Genomic DNA, 19,750 nt, shown 5'->3' on the forward strand with positions numbered 1-19,750 from the left:
CTTAAAACGGTTGAATGTTGAATTCAGTGATGATTGAATTCAATGTTGAAGTTGTATAAAGTTTAATATGTTGTCCGATTTGAATATACTTGGTCCTGGAGGGAAATTGTTACTGGCGAGTTTCTGTATTCCTGTATTCTAAGTCGGAACAAGCTGCAGCAACTTGAGATGTTTTTCCCTGTCAGCAAACCGGAAAAAAAGAACCGGGAAGGACTCACGTCAAAGTGACGGTGATGCTCGTCGTCTCCCTTTGGGGTGTAAATTGCAGATTTTGGTCTCACTTAGGGTGTTTGGGATGGAATACTACATTTGCCCAGGTATTTCAGGTATCGCTTAGTACTGCGCATAAAGAAATTTCCAAAAAAAATGCTCTGACACTGGGGGTGTGCCGCTCGGTTGTCCAAATCCTGACCCAAACATAACCAAAATGGAGCCAAAACCATTTGGGGCGACACATGCCTATGAGGCAAATATAAGGGAGTACCCCTCCCCGGGCTAACCACACACAAATATCCCTTAGTTTAAGCTTGAGTGACACCCACATCGGTCTCTTTTCCGACGAGCATCCCCGTCACTTTTATATGTGAGTTCCCCCCGGGAAAAACAGCATGTATTCGGCATCTTTCGTGTTGTTTTTCAGTATATTGAAAGCCTCAGTAGTCAAAGGTGTTTCTGTTAAACATATTTTAAAATAGCAGCAAGAGCACAGCGACCAACAGCTCAGTGGTGACGGATATCTCAGTTTTACACCTGAATCGGTCAATAAAATAAAGACTCGGGAGACTCACTTGATAAACGAGAGAATCAGAAGGGGAAAACATTGTTTCCCTGAAGGAAAGAAGCTCGTTGATATATGATATAACGTAGTCATCTACATCAACCACCAGTAGTTGTAAATTTTGAAGTTTTATTTGTATCGATCTTTCAGTCTATTCATCTTTTAGCCCCTGAAAAAGTTTTTTTCCTAATAAAACCTAAATACGGAGCTGCGGTGCTGTTTTGAGTACGTTCATAACCTTGGGTGACCTGTGAAGAAACTGTATTTTTTAGGCATTGGGGCCTGGGAACTAGAGCCTCGTTCGCTCGACACGTCTGCATTCAAAACAGAGACTTTGTGTTGCGGCACGAAAATGTTGTATCGTGTCGACTCCAAAATATTTCCTCTGCTTTCTTTATTCATATGCGCTAGATGTTTTAATCCTTTTGACGAAGGTCAGTATGACATAAACTGGGCAGGACCTATAACGTTACGCGAAGACCAAGTTGCTCCGGTGAGTGTGAAAATGTGCTCAACTACCGTATTGAAAGACAGTCAATGATTCATACAGAGTATCATTCCTTGGTAGTTTGTTAATTTTATCTTTTTTAAACGTTCTCAATGGGTGGAGGTAAAGTGAAACGTAACATAGCTAACGATCTCTGTTAACTACAAGCTTATGAATTAAGTCGCTAGAGCATAAACTTAGGTACAAGATTAGCTAAGATCCTCTTTGTAGCTTTGTTAACTTTGTGCAGTGCTTTGACTTCATAAACTGTACCACAGTTTATAATGATGTGCAAAGTCAGTCTGTGAGCTTTTTATATTCTGGTTGTTAATAGTACAACTGGACATCACTTTTAGGGAAATAATTAAATATTAATCAATAATAAATTTATCATGTCCTCTGGCAGTAGCCTAATTCAGGTCTACATGTTGTACAGTTGTACACTTAACAACCTACCAAATGAACCAGATTGCCTGTACCATTAGAGAGTTAGGAAATCTGGATCTCAGGAAATTCTTGCTTGTGGATTGTGGAATCCATAACATTTTTGCTTACAGAATCCATAATCCTGGGTTCTGGAATCCAGAATACAACTCAAGGAACAGGGCTCCCACTAACGATTGGAATCTGGAATCTAAGTTCCACTGACAAAGAAGCCGGAATCCAGTACGGGAATCTGGAATCTGTCTTGGATTGCTTTACATGGGGCAAAAACCATTATGCTATAAAGCCAGACAATACGAACTTTATAACAGTGTACTGTAGTTGGTCCACTCTGTGGTGAATGGGGCTCTAGCAGTACCCAGTGGCCCCCAATACAGGGTGCAAAGAAAGTCAGTTTTTACAGCCTGCCATTTGGGCATAAGCTGTAGCTATCATGTACTAGCCCACAAGTCATTTCAATTAGCCCTGAAATCCTTTTTGATTAGCACGATTGATTACAATCCATCTGTAATTTGAATTTCCCCAAAAAACAGCACTTGCCTGTGGGGCAAGTTAAGAACAAAAATCACTAGCCCAATAGCAAAATCCACTAGCCCCAGGCTATCAGACACAACTTTCTTTGTATGCTGCCAATAACTCTATTTTTGCTCTTGTGTGACCAGGAGATCTTAGCTTTTGCAAGTCCATATACTGGATACCCAAGATTTCACAGGTTCAGAGTAGTGGACCCACTACAATTTATTATTATTCTTAAAGCACAGCCTTGTGAACTTCCTAAACAAGCACAGGGCTTTTATTAAGTGGAGGGGACTAGGGATTTCCCCTGGCTACTAAGAATGTGGCCCCTGGGCTACTTTCAGAGGAAAACAGAAGAAAAATAGAACCAAAAGAACTCCCTAGCTGTTTGATTCCCCGCATACTTGCTGTATTTACCCAGCAACTTGAAATCTTAGTGACAGCCCTGCAAGCAAAACCTGGAAGAGATTATAAGAGGACCTATTATGATCTCTTGGCAAGATTTAATTTAACCAGCATGCTAAGAAAGTGGTGTCCGATAGCCCGGGGCTAGTGGATTTTCCTATCGGGCTAGTGAATTCTGTTTTTAACTTGCCCGACCGGCAAGTGATGTTTTTTGAGGAATTCGAATAACAGAAGAACTGTGAGATCAATTCTGCTCTTCAAAGAGCTTTTGGGGCTAGTTGAAATGACATCTGGGCTAGTAAATGTTAGCTTCAGCTTGCCCAAATGGCAAGCTGTAAAAATGATTTTCTTTGCACCCTGATTTAACATATAAATTTTATAAAATGATGGTGTATTTTCACCGTTTGGTTGCTCTAACTTTCAGTTTGATTACTACATTGTTCTAATTTAATCCTAACAACAGCCCTATTTTTTACCTAACCAGTCCTCTAACCAACCCAAAATGAATGCCAAGCTGCCCAAGTCAAATGTACATGTATTTTGTGAGGGTCAGGGGTTGATGGTTAGTTTTTCTGATACAAACCATGATCAAGTTGTAATCTTTTTCCACTCTAGAATGAAGATCTGTCAAGCAGTAGAGAGTCTATAGTAATGATTACAAAAGATAATGAAAAATACAAGTGCATATTACCACAGATTGAGACACCCAAGGAGGTAAGGTGCAAAAAAAGGGCCATTTACACTGTGACACCATTTTACTACGACCAGAAACCTTGAGTGTTTTGCTTTCTTGACAAAACTAGGGCTTTTCTTATTTAATCCTTCCTGGGATTACCAGATTTAAGTATAACAGGAAAAGTGAAATGGATTTTGGTCGTGGTCGTAAAATGACACTATTATGCAAATGGCCTACTAAGTACTGCTTGAAACAGTTTTGTGACTGACTCGTTCCTAGTTGTGTGCTATCCTGGGCTTTTATACTTCCCATCTGATCCAATTTGCTGTTTAGCAGAGGCTCAACAGTGGTGATTGGGAACAAGCCAGATTCAAAGCTGTGTACATGCATAATTTGCACAGTCCTGTCATTTTATTGCCATGTGCACACAGATGGTCTTGAAGAATACCTGAGTTTTAGCTTTCCTTGACCATTTGCTTTACCAATTGTGCTTAAAAGTTATTGGGCGATTCCAGAAAATGTCCATACCATACCACGGACGGCTTTTAGGATTTCCGAAGGGGAAGGGGGGTTCACGATTATGGAATTCTGAGGGCATGGGGGGTATTTACGACTGGAAATCCGAAGGCATGGGGGAATTCCACAGGTGGGATTTCTGGAGTAGAAAGTGTAGAGTGAGTTCCTTGAAAACGCTATTAGTGTGGACTTTTGTAGTTCGTAAATAAACCACAAACGTATGACCGCGGAAGCAGAACACAAGCATCGATAGATCAGACACATGTTTACGCTTATAACTTATAGAAGTGAACAGTAAAACGTGGGTTTCACATTAACCTTGATGAATTTCTTGTCACATGAAAAAAAAACTGAATATGTATCTTACTGCTTGCAAGTTTCTTGTTACTCCCGTCCGATGAACAGTAAAAAAACTCGCACCAGTCCCTGGCTTCCAAGGAACGTCTGTCAGATTAGAACACTTTTCGTGCACACTACATGACGTATAAAAGGACTCAACACGACTTGACGGTATATTTGACCGCCGAAAGATTTTAACAGTCTGAATTTGAGCTTTTTTGCTTTGTAAACGTCAAAACAGCACAAGAAAACAAAGAGGAGTAAAATTGCCGTTAGTGGTGTTTATTTTTATAGCCAAATTCGGACCTAAAAAGGAGTTTGCAAAGCCTGGCTACTAGCGGTAGGTTAGAGTAAAGCTTGTCGCCTGGCGCCGCTAGATCACAGCCTTGAGGAGACATAAATTCATGTTCGTTTGTTCATATAGGCGTTGCTAAGTCGAAGATGTACTTCCAAAAAAACGGAAATTCTGAAGGGGAGGGGGGGGTTCACGATTGTGGAATTCTGAGGGCATGGGGGGGTAACACATTTTGGAATTTCCGAAGGCAAGGGGGGGATAAAACATGGAAGCCGTCCGTGGTTGGGTATGGATATTTTCTGAAATTGCCCATTTGCCAAGATAGAAAATCTACTTGTCTGGATGGTGGGCATTTTTGGGTGCCCTTGCATACCCTACAAGAAAAGATTCATAAAAATTATTACCGCAGAAATTTTTTCCAACTATAGACAGCTTGGTGATGCATATCTTTGGCTGATGTCTTGTATACTAATACAAAAATTGATGTACATGGGAAGGTTTCTATCCCAATTTTAAAATTTGATGAAATTTATTGCTTAAAAAGAACCAGTTACTTAAGTGGGGTTTTCTCATTTATGGAGTTAAGGGATTGACTTAGGCACATACCAGGAATGGAAGCTGCTAGAAATGACTAATGCTCAACAGTTATACTAAAGGTAAAGAGTGCTTATTTTATGCCAGTACTAGCCTGAACTAGTTATCTGACCAACAAATCTGAGGCTAATGGTGCCCTCATTTTACCCCCCCCTCCCCCCCACCTTTCTCTCCATCAGTGCTCCAATTTGAAGCTACTTAAAGCTACATGTACACTGTACAGGGTAAGGAAAGAAGTCGAAAGAAGGAGTTGAGGTCACTCCTGAGAATCGAACTGGGGACCTCTTGTGTAGAAGGCCACTCACAAATTAATTGTCGTATTATTTCCTGAACTGTGCTTATCCTTCCTCATAATCTCATGTTGACCCTGTTTTTATTTTACAGCATAGTTATGCTCACGCAGGCCCTCGCCCTGATGTACTTTTAGAATCTCTAGTGATAAAAGGAGAGTGCTCCTACAGGGTAAGTCATAACACAAGTTTATATCTGTTTATTATTACACTGTACATTTACTCTTTCAAAGTAGATTTTGTAGCAAGCTAAAGTAGTTTTTGTGGCTTAAGACCATTCTAGTACTTAAAGAAAAAATTCAATTTATTATCAAGACAAAGTAGGAGGTGATTGACAACAGAATAAAATAGAAAAAGAAAAATTTGTTTTAATCAGGCCCTGTGTGTCATTTTTCATGATTTTTAACGTGTTTTCAAATCCGCTCCCGCTTAGTTCTTTCCGTAGTGGGAACATGATACCACAAAGCAAATAAAAATAGTGTAGATGCAACTGACAGGGTTTGTTTACACTGAAACACATTTCCCTAGTGATATGAGTTCCCCTACCCAGGAAAAACATATCCCTAGTGATATGTGTTCCCCTACCCCGGAAAAACATATCCCAAGTGATATGTGTTCCCCTACCTGGGAAACACATATCCCTAGTGATATGTGTTCCCCTACCTGGGAAACACATATCCCTAGTGATTTAAGTTCCCCTACCCAGGAAACACATATCCCTAGTGATATGAGTTCCCCTTGCCAGGAAACACATATCCCTAGTGATATGTGTTCCCCTACCCAGGAAACACATATCCCTAGTGATATGAGTTCCCCTACCCAGGAAACACATATCCCTAGTGATATGAGTTCGCCTACGTGGGAAACACATATCCCAAGTGATATGTGTGCGCCTACCTGGGAAACACATATCCCTAGTGATATGTGTTCCCTTACCTGGGAAACACATATCCCCAGTGATTTGAGTTCCCCTACCTGGGAAACACATATCCCTAGTGATTTGAGTTCCCCTACCCAGGAAACACATATCCCTAGTGATATGAGTTCCCCTACCCAGGAAACACATATCCCTAGTGATATGAGTTCGCCTACGTGGGAAACACATATCCCAAGTGATATGTGTGCGCCTACCTGGGAAACACATATCCCTAGTGATATGTGTTCCCTTACCTGGGAAACACATATCCCCAGTGATTTGAGTTCCCCTACCTGGGAAACACATATCCCTAGTGATTTGAGTTCCCCTACCCAGGAAACACATATCCCTAGTAATATGAGTTCCCCTAGCCAGGAAACACATATCCCTAGTGATATGTGTTCCCCTACCCAGGAAACACATATCTCTAGTGATATGTGTTCCCCTACCCAGGAAACACTTATCTCTAGTGATATTTGTTCCCTTACCCAGGAAACACATATCCCTAATGTGTTAAATGTAGTTTGCTGTAATTATGATTTGTTCAGATATGTAGTAAAAGTTTTTTTTCTAGTTCAATGCCAGTGAAAGAGAGGGGCATGCTACATGTGCAGGCATAGGATTTGTTATAATATATCTACCAAGGAAAGTTGTCTGAAACTTCCTGTAAGAAAAGCATTTTTAATTTGCATCAATGTTTGAATTGCACACGTGCCGATAACACAGTCCAACTGAAGAAATGATCTGTTATAGTTATAAAAAACCCTACTGTGAAATAGTAAACATTATAATTGTAAACAAAAATATATGGACCTATCATGTACTAGGACATGGCATCTTAGAGAATAATGAAATGGAAAAAAGAATTGACTGTTGATTTTCATTCAAAAACAGATACTTCTCTTGTTAGCATTGCTCTCCAGCTCAGGAGAGCCAATTTCAACTAGCGCGAAAACCTCAAATCTGTTTTGCTCCTGGTGCCTCATGGACCCCCAACCAGGCACTGCCCTTGTGGCTGGGGGCCTGGGTGGCCCCCAGACCCCTTGCCTGGTGCCAGCTACTTTCTCTTACTCTCCTGCTCCTTGAAATCTTTTTGACAACGCTGTTTTAGTTTTATATCACAATATGATCAGTCCATACTGAGTGGTGTATTTTTTGAGTAAGTACAAACTATTATCTGAGTCTATTGACCTTAGGATGTTCATTGGTTAATCCCAGTCCCAGCTGGAGGAGCCCACAATAATAATTATTAATAACTGTAGGCTACTTTTGTCACCCGTAATCCCAGTCTCCAGGTTGCTATTACCAAGGGACTTTCACTAAGAATTAATGGAAAGCACAGAATGTAATCTGATCACACCAGCTGGACCTTCTATTACTGTTTTCTAATCTGTTCACATGTGTTTTGACCATCTATAGTGTTTCTTGTAAAACTTAGTCTTAAAGCACAGCTTTGGAGCAAAACCATTTTGACCTCTGATCATTATCACCTGCACTCTGTAGCCTTTGGTTATTACTAGAATTATTATTATATTTTTGTTTTTTTGCACATCCTTTTTCATCTTCAGCTTGATACATATTGGACTTATGAACTCTGTCATGGAAGACACGTAAAGCAGTTTCATGAAGTTAAAGCTGGTGTTCCGGTAACTTGTTTATAGTTTCATTTGATATTATTAGCTGATTGAATTAACTGTCTGTCCAGGACTCTACCAAATTGTTCGTTAATTATGCTGAAACTTTGTCCAAATCGAGGGAAAACTTTGTCACCCTTGAAATGATTTTTTGAATTGATCATTTTCCCTTGAAAAGTCAAGCACTCTGATTTGATTTGTTTTGTCTAAGTCCTGTTCACTTACTAACAAATTGATCAAATTTTTTTCTTTAGGATGCCAAAGTGCAAGTCTATTACCTTGGGAAACTTGAACCAAAAGTAGTACACAAGAAACCTGAAGGTGATTCCCTTAAAAAAAAAAAAGAAATATTATTTTGGATTTATTTTTAGTAGTTTACTTTATTTTTTGATTTCTTGAATAAACGGTAAATAAAGACAGATACATGTAACAACTGTCTAAGGAGTCTCAATAACAAATTTATCATTTAAGCTGGTTCCAAATTAATGCTTTTTATATGTATAAGCAAAGGGCAGGATTAGCTTAGTCAGTAGAACGCTTGACTGCAGAACAGGAGGTCATGGGTTCGATTCCTTGGGCTGGACCAATACTCAGGGTGTTAAAATAACTGAGAAATGAAGGTACTGCATTTGCCCTGCAAGCAGCTATACCTTTGTGTGGCACAGATGACCATGTAAAATGGCAGTCCCATCTCCAGTGGGAGATGTAAAAATAGTGTCCTCAATAAGTACTTTCATGCCAAATGCACTCAAATAAATTGAATTTTTTGAAGATTATGCACTCTGTACAAGTAATTAATTCAGTCTTTTGTGCCATGTCTAAATCTCCAGAAGAAGCAAAACCTCTTGATCCACCTCCAACAGAAGGCAAAGATCAGGAGAAAAGCGTATGTTTAACAAAAACTTCACCTTTTTACATGACTGCATTATTCCCAGTAGTTAACTGACTTAAAAAAAATTCTACAACCTAGAACTTTAAGCTGCTATTAAAATGTTACAGTATATTTTACCCAAAGACATCTGGCCCCTGAAAACGCTGGATATAAGCACTATCCACCTGGCCCCTGTTGTTCAAAAAGGTGGATAACACTATCCACCGGATAAATCTCTATCCAGTGGATATTGCAATATTATTGCCTTCCCTAATGCTTATCCACTTGACAGTGATTTATCTGATGGATAGCGCTATCCACCTTTTGAACAGCTGGGGCCAGTTATATCCCTATTCAGCAGACATGTACTAGGGAAACCACGTGCCTTATCCACTGGATAGAGATTTATCCAGTCGATAGAATTATCTACAATGTACCTTCGCTTGGGGAAGGTGAAAAGTAGGCTTTTACTGACAATAAAGTTTACCAGGACTTTCCATGCCTAAGGTAATGTTTTGGGATGTTAAGAAGCTCTTAGAACATGATTTTGTGTGATGGATGAATGATGCAAACAATGTCACTATAACCCTTGAAAACAATGGCAGCTGTGTTTTCAAAGGATAATCAAAATAGAGGTTTCTAAGAGCTTCCTGGCTCCACAATATTTTGGTCACAAAAGGATTGTTTAATTTGATACCCAATGTGAGTTCAGAAAATGAAATGCAGCCAATTTTCTGTCAACCCTTTAGACCCCAATATAAGTTTGATATTCTCCTGACTGTTTTCTTTACATTTTCTCTGGTACTGGTGTCATATTGTAACTGTGTAGGTTAAAACTAGTAAGATTTTAATATTATTGCCTTGGCAACATGGATGAAAAAAACAAGCCTTTAATTTTGAATTTGTATAGGTAATAGCATGATTTGTAGTGATATTTGGCGTAAATACCACAAGTGATATTTCAAAATTGTTATGTGATATGTAATTTCACGAGCCTTTAGGCGAGTGAAATTTGAGACAATTAATTTTTGAAATATCACGAGTGGTATTTATGCCAAATATTACGTACAAATCATGCTATTATTTGTTTATACCACCAAAGGTTTTGGTATTTTTTCATACAAGTATTTCAAATTAGGGTGAAATACCACTGCTCTAAGCCAATCAAATTGCAGAAATTTCTCTTGTAGTAGTATAAACAGTAAAACCTTGATAGCTCGAACTCAGCTCTAACCCTACAACAATTTGTTTTTAATTAATGCAATGATCAGATCATATTTTTATCATAAAAATGCATAATCATGTCATGGGTTTTGATGAAATAGGTAAATTTGCACTCTACTGTTCACACTGAAGTGCTTAAATATCAGTAATATTGTCAATTATTTAAGTGGTGGATTGAAAATTCAATCGATCCCGATAACGCGAACCCCTGCTAACTCAAACTGTTTTTCGTTTCTCTTCAGTGTTTTAGTTACTGGGGTTCTACTGTATTAGGTTCATCCAAAATCCAGTGGTTAGATTTCCTTATGAATATGCATACGGTGTTTGCAGTCACCTTTAAATGACTAATAGTGAGGTTAATCATTTTCTTGTCAATGCACAGGTTCCCACTCGTAAAGTCCACGGACATGAGTTTCCTTACTACAAAATACTGATGGACAATGGTACACCTTGTGACCTACTGGCCAACAAGCCACGAACAACAAGTGTTCTTTACATGTGCAACCCAAGGTCAAGTAATGAGGTTAGGCTTCTCAGTAGCCCATGTCGCAGATATAATGTAACCTCAGTTAGTAAATGTCTGGGAAGCTGTCCCAATATCCTTGTTCTGGGCCAGTCATGGTGGAAGAGGGCGGGGGTGGCAAGAACAAGGATTTTGGTATTGTTTTGCAAACAGACTTAACCAGAGTTTAGTTTCATCTGTGGCACAGGATAGCTTCTAAAAGGGAATAACAGAATTAGACACTGGTGATGTGATATCCTTTTTATTGACTACAATTTTGGCAGTGATTTTGAACCTTACCAAATGACTGATAAATTAACAAAATCACCCACTGTTTTTGTGATCTTTCTTTTTTTAACAGATTATTTCTGTGAAGGAGATACAGACATGCCATTATGAGGTGGAAGTATTTACTCCTTTGCTGTGTGGAAACCCAGTGTACATGTAAGTGTTGTCTGCAGTTGTGCTAAAAAATGCAGTGAACAATCTCTCTCTCGATTTTCTATTTAGATGTGATGGATGAATGCTGACCAAGAAATGTTGAATACAAGCTTAATCCTTTAAACCACTAGACTGATCAGCATTAAATTTCTCCTTGTAATATCAATGCTTTGTAAAGCAGATTAGTGATAAGAATTACAGACATGATTGCACAAGATAGTTCATAATTTAATTTAATTTCTTCCCACTACTTCAATGGAAATTGTATGGGGCACCAAATGAGAATTTAAATTTTGATATTAGTGGTTAACAGGTTTTAACACTTTCGCCACTAGCTGCTACAGAATATATAATCCCAGATAACAGGATCTTATTTCGAAAAAAATTGTCCTTCAGGGAATGAGACTTGCTCATTCGGCTGATACAACAACAAAAACTATGCTCTCAGTTTTAGTCAACTTAATTACACGGAATAATAATTATTATTTTCTTTGATTTCCAGGTTTCGAGAGAAACCCGTCCATCATATAAGCTGCCACCCTTTAGATGGCTCTCCAAAGTGAGTCTCAATAATTGTTTTGATACAAAGTAATATTCCATGCAATATTTGTCAGATGAATTGCAGGGGTTTCAATAAAAATTGATTTAGCCAGCAGGTTTGAAAAAAGGAACTGACTGTATCAAAAAGAGGCTTTTACTCCCCTTCTACTAGAGGTGTTTGGGGGCGTGCACCCCTCAAGAGTTCGCAATTTCAGTGCCCTAAAATGTGATTTCCAGCGTTCTGGCACTGAATTGGGTACAAAAGATAATGTATTTTCGATCAGTTTCTGAAATATTTCAAACCTGAAGCAAAAAGTCTGTCTAGGTCCAGCAAATTGAATTGTAATATAAGTTTTGACAGAATCTTTCTTTAATTTAATACTTTATTAACAGCTTTCAATTTAGGGTAAAAATGTAGCCGACTTCTCTGAGCAATGTAACCGGCGTGCTTTGTCGATCATTGGTGCTTATTGAAACCCCTGAATTGCATTTTTTTCGTTTTAAAAATGACAATTTACATGTTTTGTTGACAAGTTGCAGACACTCTTTTTAAGACCAAACAGCATTTGTATTCAGTTCTGTACTCGTGATTCTTCTTTGGACGATACTATTTTTGTTTGTAAAGCCAAAATGAGCACGAGTGGTGAATTCTAGTTATAGGCAGGTCAAGGATATTATGTCACTTACCATTGGTATCAAAATATCAAAAAACAGGCATACAGGTTCATTTAAGCCTCATATCCTACAAAAAAACTATAAATAATCAAGAACAGAGTGTTCTCACAGGATTTTACCGATTTACATGTCACTGATGTTGATATGTTCCGTGTCTTTTATAGTGCACCTCGAAGCTATTCTGAACTTATGGATGAAGAATTATCTCTGCACAGTTTTTTGGAGGTTTGTATCTAAAGAAGAGGCAATGGAGCCAAACTTGATTTGTTATCAGAACTTCAAGATGATTTTTAAGGGCCAGTATGGCTCGGTCTACTATGACAATTTTGTGGTGGTATCGTGTATATGAATACAGAATCACAAAAGAGAACTGCGGTGAACTTGCGCCATTACAAATTACCCCCTCAACTCCATCCTCGGAGACCCAGGCGCAGCTAATTGGGACAGGATATTTAGGAGCTTAACTGCTACAGATAAACTTAATGACAAAAACAGGAGAGCCTCTTAGCATGTAATCTTACCAAGCCATTTTCAGTCTAAGGGCCTGTTTACATGGAGGTGGGGGACCCCAGGTAGGTGAGGTAACCTGCTTAGGTGGGGTAACCCGCCTATCCACAAAATCTCTCATTTTAATGTGATCACGTTTACATGTTAGGTGGGGTAATTTGCCACATGTTACCTCACCTACCTGGGGTCCCCCACCTTCATGTAAATAGGCCCTAAGAATTCCCTATTTGGAATGTAGTCAGTGTTGATTACAAAAGCTATATTGTTTCCAAACCAGAAGTTATGGTGAGGTTAGGTGCTAATTGAATTTTGTTTAGTTTGCAGCATCAGAGGATCAGACTGCACCAGGTCCTTCTGATGAGCACAGAGACATCCCTCCTCAGCCTGATGATTCACTAACGTCAGCCTTCCTGCATGGAGACTACTGTCTTGTTGGGGTCAGTGAACATTTTAATACAGATAACATGGCCGTTCGATGATACAAAATTTCTCTTCGAGTGTTGAAAAATATTTCACAAGTGAGCGCAGTGCGCAAGTGAAATTATTCAAATATTGCTCAACACGAGAAGAGAAATTTCCTATCTCCGAGCGGCCGTGCAATGTAATAATACACTTTATTTAAAGAGGGTACCACGGAATAGTTACAGAAACTAGTAAACTTGTGGCCCTCTAAATGTTCCATTTATTGTAATATATAGATTTAGCCAGGGCTAGAAGCGAAGCTCTCGATACTATTTATAGTTTGTTCAAACAAAATATAAAATCGTGTGATGCTAAGCAGGGAAGGCAACTCCGGAGAACGGTGAAAAACACCAAAAGGTCTAATTAGCAAAAAAACAACTTTGCACATGCAGCACACTTTTTTGTACATTTCTTTGCCGTTGTTTTGCACGACTACAACGCGAAACTTCCACAAACTTTTTTATGGAGGAAATGTCGTACGTGTTCTCGTTCACTTTTTTTCCCTGCCGTTCATTTTCTGCTTGCATTGGTGGCCGCTAGCGTTTCTCATTTTGTCACCACCGCTACAAAATTTTCATGTTGTTCTTCCAACAAAAAAATGTCGCCTTTGTTTTTTATCCCTCGCTCTAGATCTCTGTCGCCCTTTTTCTCGTTGAGTTTCGCTGGCCTGCCGCCTACTCTCTCTTTTTCTCTTTCTTTCTCTTACTCTATATTCCAAATTTGTGGACATGACAATTAATCTAACCTTAATACTTTAGACAACACGGATACAGAAACAATTTCCGCTTTCTGTTTTCGTCTTTATTGACTCTTTAGCTGCGTCTGCTTTACAAGACGCGGGTGGTTAAGCGATTTCGCGCCAAAATAACCTCGAGTTGCATTTTGTTTGCCATACCTGTTGATTGAGTTATTTTACATTGGTATGCCTGTGGTACGGAAGGAGGGTCGCTCGGGCGGTCGGTGTACGGTCACGTGATTACCAAATTTTCTCGGATGGGTAAATTACCACATTTTCTTACCCATGGCAACACTCCTAGGGTGCTTCATGCTAAGGAAACCGGGATAAGCTCCGGCCAAGTGGAACTGGCTGGTGTGCGCCTTTACCTTACCAAAGAAGGCAAAGCATCTTCCTTGAACTTGCACATCGACGTCTGACCAACAGACGATCTTAACTTAATTTAGGTCAACCTAAATTAGAGTTTGGTTCGTCTCATGAAAATTTCGACGTTTGGCCTAGGCCTTTCTCTCTCATTATTTTCAGTGAAAAGTGTGTTGTTTACTTTTACGTTGTGTTGGCTGACAATTAATAATTATTGTCTTGTAATTTGCAGGGCGGCTCTGGTTGGTGGAAGTACGAGTTTTGTTATGGCAAGCATGTAACACAGTTTCACGAGGAGGTAACAAACAACAAACACAAAAACATTTTAGCCTCATGCGATGGTTTCTGATAAGTGTAGTGCCATGATAAATAATCCACCTGGCCCCGGTTGTTCAAAAAATGGATAGCGCTATCCAACAGAAGAATCACTATCCAGCGGATAAGTATTAGGGAAACCAATTACGTTATCCACTGGACAGAGATTTATCCAATGGATATTGTTATCTGCGTTTCGAACAACTGGGCCCTGAATGACAAGAAACATTTGAAAACGTTTTAATATTTTGTAATTGATGAAGAAGTAAGTTTCTAGAATATGTTTATTCTCTCATTTTCCACGGTGACAGCCGATTGCACTAAAAAATCACCACCCTTCGTATCCCCTTCCTCACTGGTTACCTGTTTCATTTGCTCTATTATCTTTGAGAAAATGAAGGAGTACTTGTAGACTAATGGGTTTTGACTCCAGCTTGTGTAAAATAAAGATTATTGAAAGTAAAGATAACTGTTGTCTCTAGTCAGTTTGACTTTGTCAGGTGCAAAACACAAATGCTATACCGTGGACCAATCAGCTTTCAAAGCAAACGTGTGTAACTGGTGCGAAGCGTAGGAAATATATGCATGGGCAAATTAGTTCTGACTGGCTGAAAATTAGTCCATAGTAGCATAGTAAACCAATGACGTACTGCGGTACAGTCTGTAGGTTAAGCAATACAGAACCAAAGCAGTGGCAAAAGCACTTGACTGGCTTGAATAAAAATTCGAACAGTTTGAAAATGAGCCATGTATATTTATATACACTTTTTTTTAAAATTCAGGAATCTGGTACAAGGATAGATATTCTTCTGGGCAAATGGGACCGAGAGGTAATATTCTATACACGTACTTAACAATAGGCCACTGTCGTGTTCCAAAAACTGTCACTTTCAAAACGAGGCTAAGTGCAAAACCTTTCTTGCTGAAAATTAGTTCTCTTTGCATGAGAATAAAAAGATCATTTTCATATCATCGGCTTCACACTAAGCCTCGCTTTGATACAGAGGCTTGGGGCAACTCGAAAATGGCCTTCTAAGTGGCGACGTTTTCTTTCTGCTGAAACAAAGCTGATTTACTTTGAGTTTTTTCTGTTAAACTAAGAGCGGTACTGCACTGTATAAGGTCGTAAGTCGTTTGAATTGCAAGTGGTGGTGAAGAACTTTCCACTTTATATCCCCTTTTACCAACCCCCTGGGGTTCTGCTGCGGCGCTTGCCTCAAATTCCCTTGTGATTCTTTACTCGTGTCAAGGATGCAAGAACATGATTACGTCATCAGTAGGGAATTTCTAGGGACCTTACGATCCCACAACGGCGACGCCCATGAAAACTTCACTGAAAAATAGACTCCGCATCCTTTCAAACCATTTCGTGATTTTCCCAAGTGTCCCTGTTACTTAAAAGAACGGAATGTAGGTTAGAACTGAAGAGAGGGGGCCGCGCCTGAGTTCAGAAAGAGATGGTAGAATTTATCGCCTTCCTATTCCTGTGCGTAGTTGTCGTCGTAGTTGTGCAGAGACGGCAAAGAAATGTGTAAAAGAAGCCTGACCGTCGCCGTCGTAGTTTCGTAAGGTCTCTGCTGTCAATGAGACGCAGACGTCTCTCCTTTGAAACGTCCCTAGTGGCGAGGAACTAGGAGAGCAGTATTCGCAGGCTAAGCTGATACGAAAAAAGTTTTTGTTGAAATAAAATGGCTAAGCTGTCTTTGCGTTTTATGTTTTAGGTTCATATTAAATGGAAGAAAGACAGAATGGGGCACAAATCAAGGTAAGAATGGATAAGCTGTTACCTGTTTCACTGAGCTGTTCTTGTAAGATTCAAATGCCAGTGTTCAAGCCAGTTTTGCTTGTTTTCGGTATCTTTTGTCGAGGTTTTCTTATTTTCACGACAACAGCAAAAACGTTTTGATAAAGACTTAGTGTTAGTTATCTCTTTTTCTTAATAATTTCATTTCCAAGCATTGTGTTTCCTCTAGGACAAAGTTCTACATCCCCAAAACGTTTCGAAACAGCAGTGACTGTATTTCAAGATCTGATATCTAAGATATAAAACTGAGATCTGCCAGCGCGTGATTAAATTATGAAAATAGCACTGCTGTTTAATGAACCCACCAAGTTTCAGTTTGCAACCTTACTTTTTTCAATTTGTTTACAGCTATGCTGATCACTTTTACGGCGGTGGGGATGTTTGCGACCTAACAGGAAATCATAGAAGCGTTCAAGTTAGATTAAAGTACGTTTTAATTGCCTCAACACTTGTATTTCCAAGTGTGTCATAGCATACGAAAAATTAATTCCGGTTAATTAAATACTGGCCTGTATTTAAATAGTACTATTCAAACGAACCGCTGACTATGATTCATCTGAATGGTGACACCATAGGATTTTGTCCACAAACTCAAAAGTTGTTCCAAAAAATGCCACTGAGCAGTACTTTCCTGTCACAGTGTGGTACTGTTTATTATTCTGTGCAAGGAGACTTTTGAGTCTGAGGATGAAATCCTATGATGTGACCATTCAAATGAAAGCTACTGAGCAGTACTTTCCTGTGGTACTGTTTATTATGCTGTACAAGGTGGTTCTAACTTTTGAGTCTGAGGATGAAATCCTATGATGTGACCATTCAAATGAAAGCTACTGAGCAGTACTTTCCTGTAGTACTGTTTATTATGTTGCACATTGTACAAGGTGGTTCTAACTTTTGATACTGCGGACGAAATCCTGTGGTGTGACCATTCAAATGAAACCTTTTTGGGAGCTCTTTCACATGGTGCTAGTTGTTTTTCAGCATTTTACAAAATGAAATTTTGGAGTTTTTCTTTAATTTCGACATTGGCCATTTCTGGGAGTGAAAGAGTTAAGATTGTTAAAATGAGTTCATGGTGTCTGTTTGTTGCATTTTGTGCAGGTGTAAGGAGTCCCAGCATTTACAAGAAGTTGCTCTTTCGTTGTCGGAGCCAAGTACTTGTCAATATATTTTAAAAGTAAGGAAATCTTAACGCGAATTGATGTGATCTCACTCCCCCTGCCTTCATTCCCCCTGACGCCCTTTGCATTTCTTGAACTGTCAACCGTGATAAGCATTTATTTATTTTACAGGTCGAATCGCCAATTATTTGTCCGTTGCTAGAGGAAATGGACGCGTATGGCTTATTTCAAGTGGACGATTCGTGAATATTGCCAGCTAGTTATTTATCAGTAGGATCGATTTATGTGTAGTCTTGTACACCGTAGACTACATTAGGGACCTTAAGCAAGGACGACAACGACGGCAGTGAGAACGTTGGTAAAAAAAATGAATTTGCGTTCTTTGAAAGTTAATCACGTCTATTTGGACCCGCTCAATATTTTAAATGCAGGCGACTTTTCCTGGAGTTGAATTCTTAAGGATTTTAATCAGGTTCAAAAAGATGAAGGAAAATTCGTCGTCGTATGCCCACGTCCTTCATAAAACGTCAAATTAGGAGGTTTCACGTCGTAGTCGACGTCAAAGAAATGTACTAAAAAGCGTGATGCACGTGCAGAGCTGTTGTTTTGATCATTAAACCTGTTGTTTTTTTTTGAAGTCGTTCGTTGTGGTCGTCGTCGTAGTTGTTTAAGCTCCCTATTGAACGCTGGAGTGTAACATTTTGTACTCATAGTTCCAAATAGGTTAGGTGTTTTTGTATTTATCAAAGGAGGTGTAAATAGTAATTTGCTTTGTTTATCATTTTGAGAAGGCAAGCTAGGAAAAATTTAACTCTTACACGGGAAAAGGAAAAAACTACAGGAGCCAGTTGTAGACATTTTAACATTGGACGTTCAGCTTTACTGATCAAACTTTTCATACGACGGGGACGGCGATGAAAAAGTCACTTAGAAGAGTGACTTCGCGTTCTTTGAAACTTCAGCGAGATTTTTTATCCTCCACTCACTCTCTTTTCGCCCTGCGTAAGGGAATCCAGATTCTGGAATGCGATAAAATTTTGCTCGTGGAATCCGGGATCCTTGGCTTTGGAATCCGGAATACAGCTCGGAATCCCACTAACGATTGGAATCCAGAATCCAAGTTCCACTGACAAAGACTAAAATCCAGTACCTTGAATCCGGAATCCCCGGCGTGAAATCCAGAATCCAAGACTGTCTTGGATTCTGTTGCGTGGGGCGACTTTTTGTTTAATGTAGGCGAGCTCTTGGGGAGTTTAATTCTAAACAAACTCACCCAACTTTACAAAGAGAAACAAGCCGTGCGCCGTCGGGGGAATCAAGTAATGTACCAAACGAATATCTTATTGCTGCCTTTTTTTAATGAAATTCTTACAGGGTGGTCAGTAATGGAATAGGCCAGTTTTTAATTATCAAAATTCATGCTTAGTTTCGAGGCTAAGAAGAATTATTAATGGCGCTATTGTTAAGTGACTGTTATTAGCCTGTACACAGACCTTGTTTTATTTTTCTTCTTGTTCTTTTCGAAAATATCGGCGAGCGCGCTAGAGAGGTTTTTATTTTTTATCACGCGCCCTCGACGGACTTAGTGGTGGATCCAGGGGAGGGTCCCGGGGGGGGGGGCGCCCCCGCTTATTTTAAGACCAAACTGAGGCCCTAAGGGCCGAAAAAAATTTTGTTTGAGTCTGCCCCCCCTCCTTATCTCAGGGTCTGGATGACCGGGGCCCCCCCTTATCTGAAGGTCTGGATCCGCCACTGGGACTTTAACCCTTTAGGTCCCAAGAGTGACCAACATCAATTTTCTACTAACATCATCAGCAGATCATCAAGAGTAAAGGTTATGAGAATTACTAAACTGATTACCAAAGGGAGAATGCTTGGATGTTAACCTAAATTCTCTCAACTATTCTTAAAGGAAGTGTATGGAGATCGGTCTGGAGAATTTGTGTGTCGATCTTGGGGCTTAAAGGGTTAAAGAGAAAAGAGGGTCTGTGAACAGGGTAGATTGTTATATGCTGTGAGTATTTTTCTAGCTAAAACCAAGGCGGCATAGGCTCAGTATAGGTGACAATAGTGCCTGCATACACTTCTTGTATCTTAGAAGGGGGTGGGGGTACTGTCTATAAGGGCCTATACTTGGAGGCTGGGCCTTTATGGGTTACCTTTTACAGGCTTCAGGTATGCGAAAGGGTGGGGATTTCACCAGTTGAAATGTATGAAAGGGTAGAGAAATCTGTCATTTTCGTCTGTTAAAAGGCTCAAAAGGGCCAACAGATGCATTTTATAGTTGTGAAAAAGTCGA

General features: G+C 39.5%; 1 protein-coding gene across 1 annotated transcript; it reads left to right on the top strand.

Annotated features, from left to right (window-relative positions):
- The first annotated feature begins 1,090 nt into the window (after window positions 1–1,090).
- On the top strand, window positions 1,091–17,833 carry LOC140924290 (endoplasmic reticulum lectin 1-like). Its single transcript, XM_073374320.1, has 17 exons — window positions 1,091–1,271; window positions 3,246–3,344; window positions 5,435–5,512; window positions 7,825–7,902; window positions 8,145–8,211; window positions 8,721–8,776; window positions 10,368–10,508; window positions 10,849–10,931; window positions 11,431–11,487; window positions 12,308–12,368; window positions 12,968–13,087; window positions 14,444–14,509; window positions 15,309–15,356; window positions 16,248–16,291; window positions 16,679–16,756; window positions 17,432–17,507; window positions 17,623–17,833. The coding sequence occupies exons 1-17, from the start codon at window positions 1,131–1,133 to the stop codon at window positions 17,695–17,697; spliced, it is 1,368 nt and encodes a 455-aa protein (XP_073230421.1). The 5' UTR covers window positions 1,091–1,130; the 3' UTR covers window positions 17,698–17,833.
- The last annotated feature ends 1,917 nt before the right edge of the window (window positions 17,834–19,750 follow it).

This window comes from Porites lutea, chromosome 14, assembly GCF_958299795.1.
Source record: "Porites lutea chromosome 14, jaPorLute2.1, whole genome shotgun sequence".
NCBI classification, from domain to species: domain Eukaryota; kingdom Metazoa; phylum Cnidaria; class Anthozoa; order Scleractinia; family Poritidae; genus Porites; species Porites lutea.

What these genes read in the sequence shown, in the direction of transcription:
- LOC140924290 (XM_073374320.1), top strand. Translation starts at nt 1,131, where the DNA reads ATGTTGTATCGTGTCGACTCCAAAATATTTCCTCTGCTTTCTTTATTC. An exon ending in AGAATGGGGCACAAATCAAG is followed by an intron (nt 16,292 to 16,678) that starts GTAAGAATGGAT and finishes ATTTGTTTACAG; the next exon opens with CTATGCTGATCACTTTTACG. An exon ending in AGCGTTCAAGTTAGATTAAA is followed by an intron (nt 16,757 to 17,431) that starts GTACGTTTTAAT and finishes CATTTTGTGCAG; the next exon opens with GTGTAAGGAGTCCCAGCATT.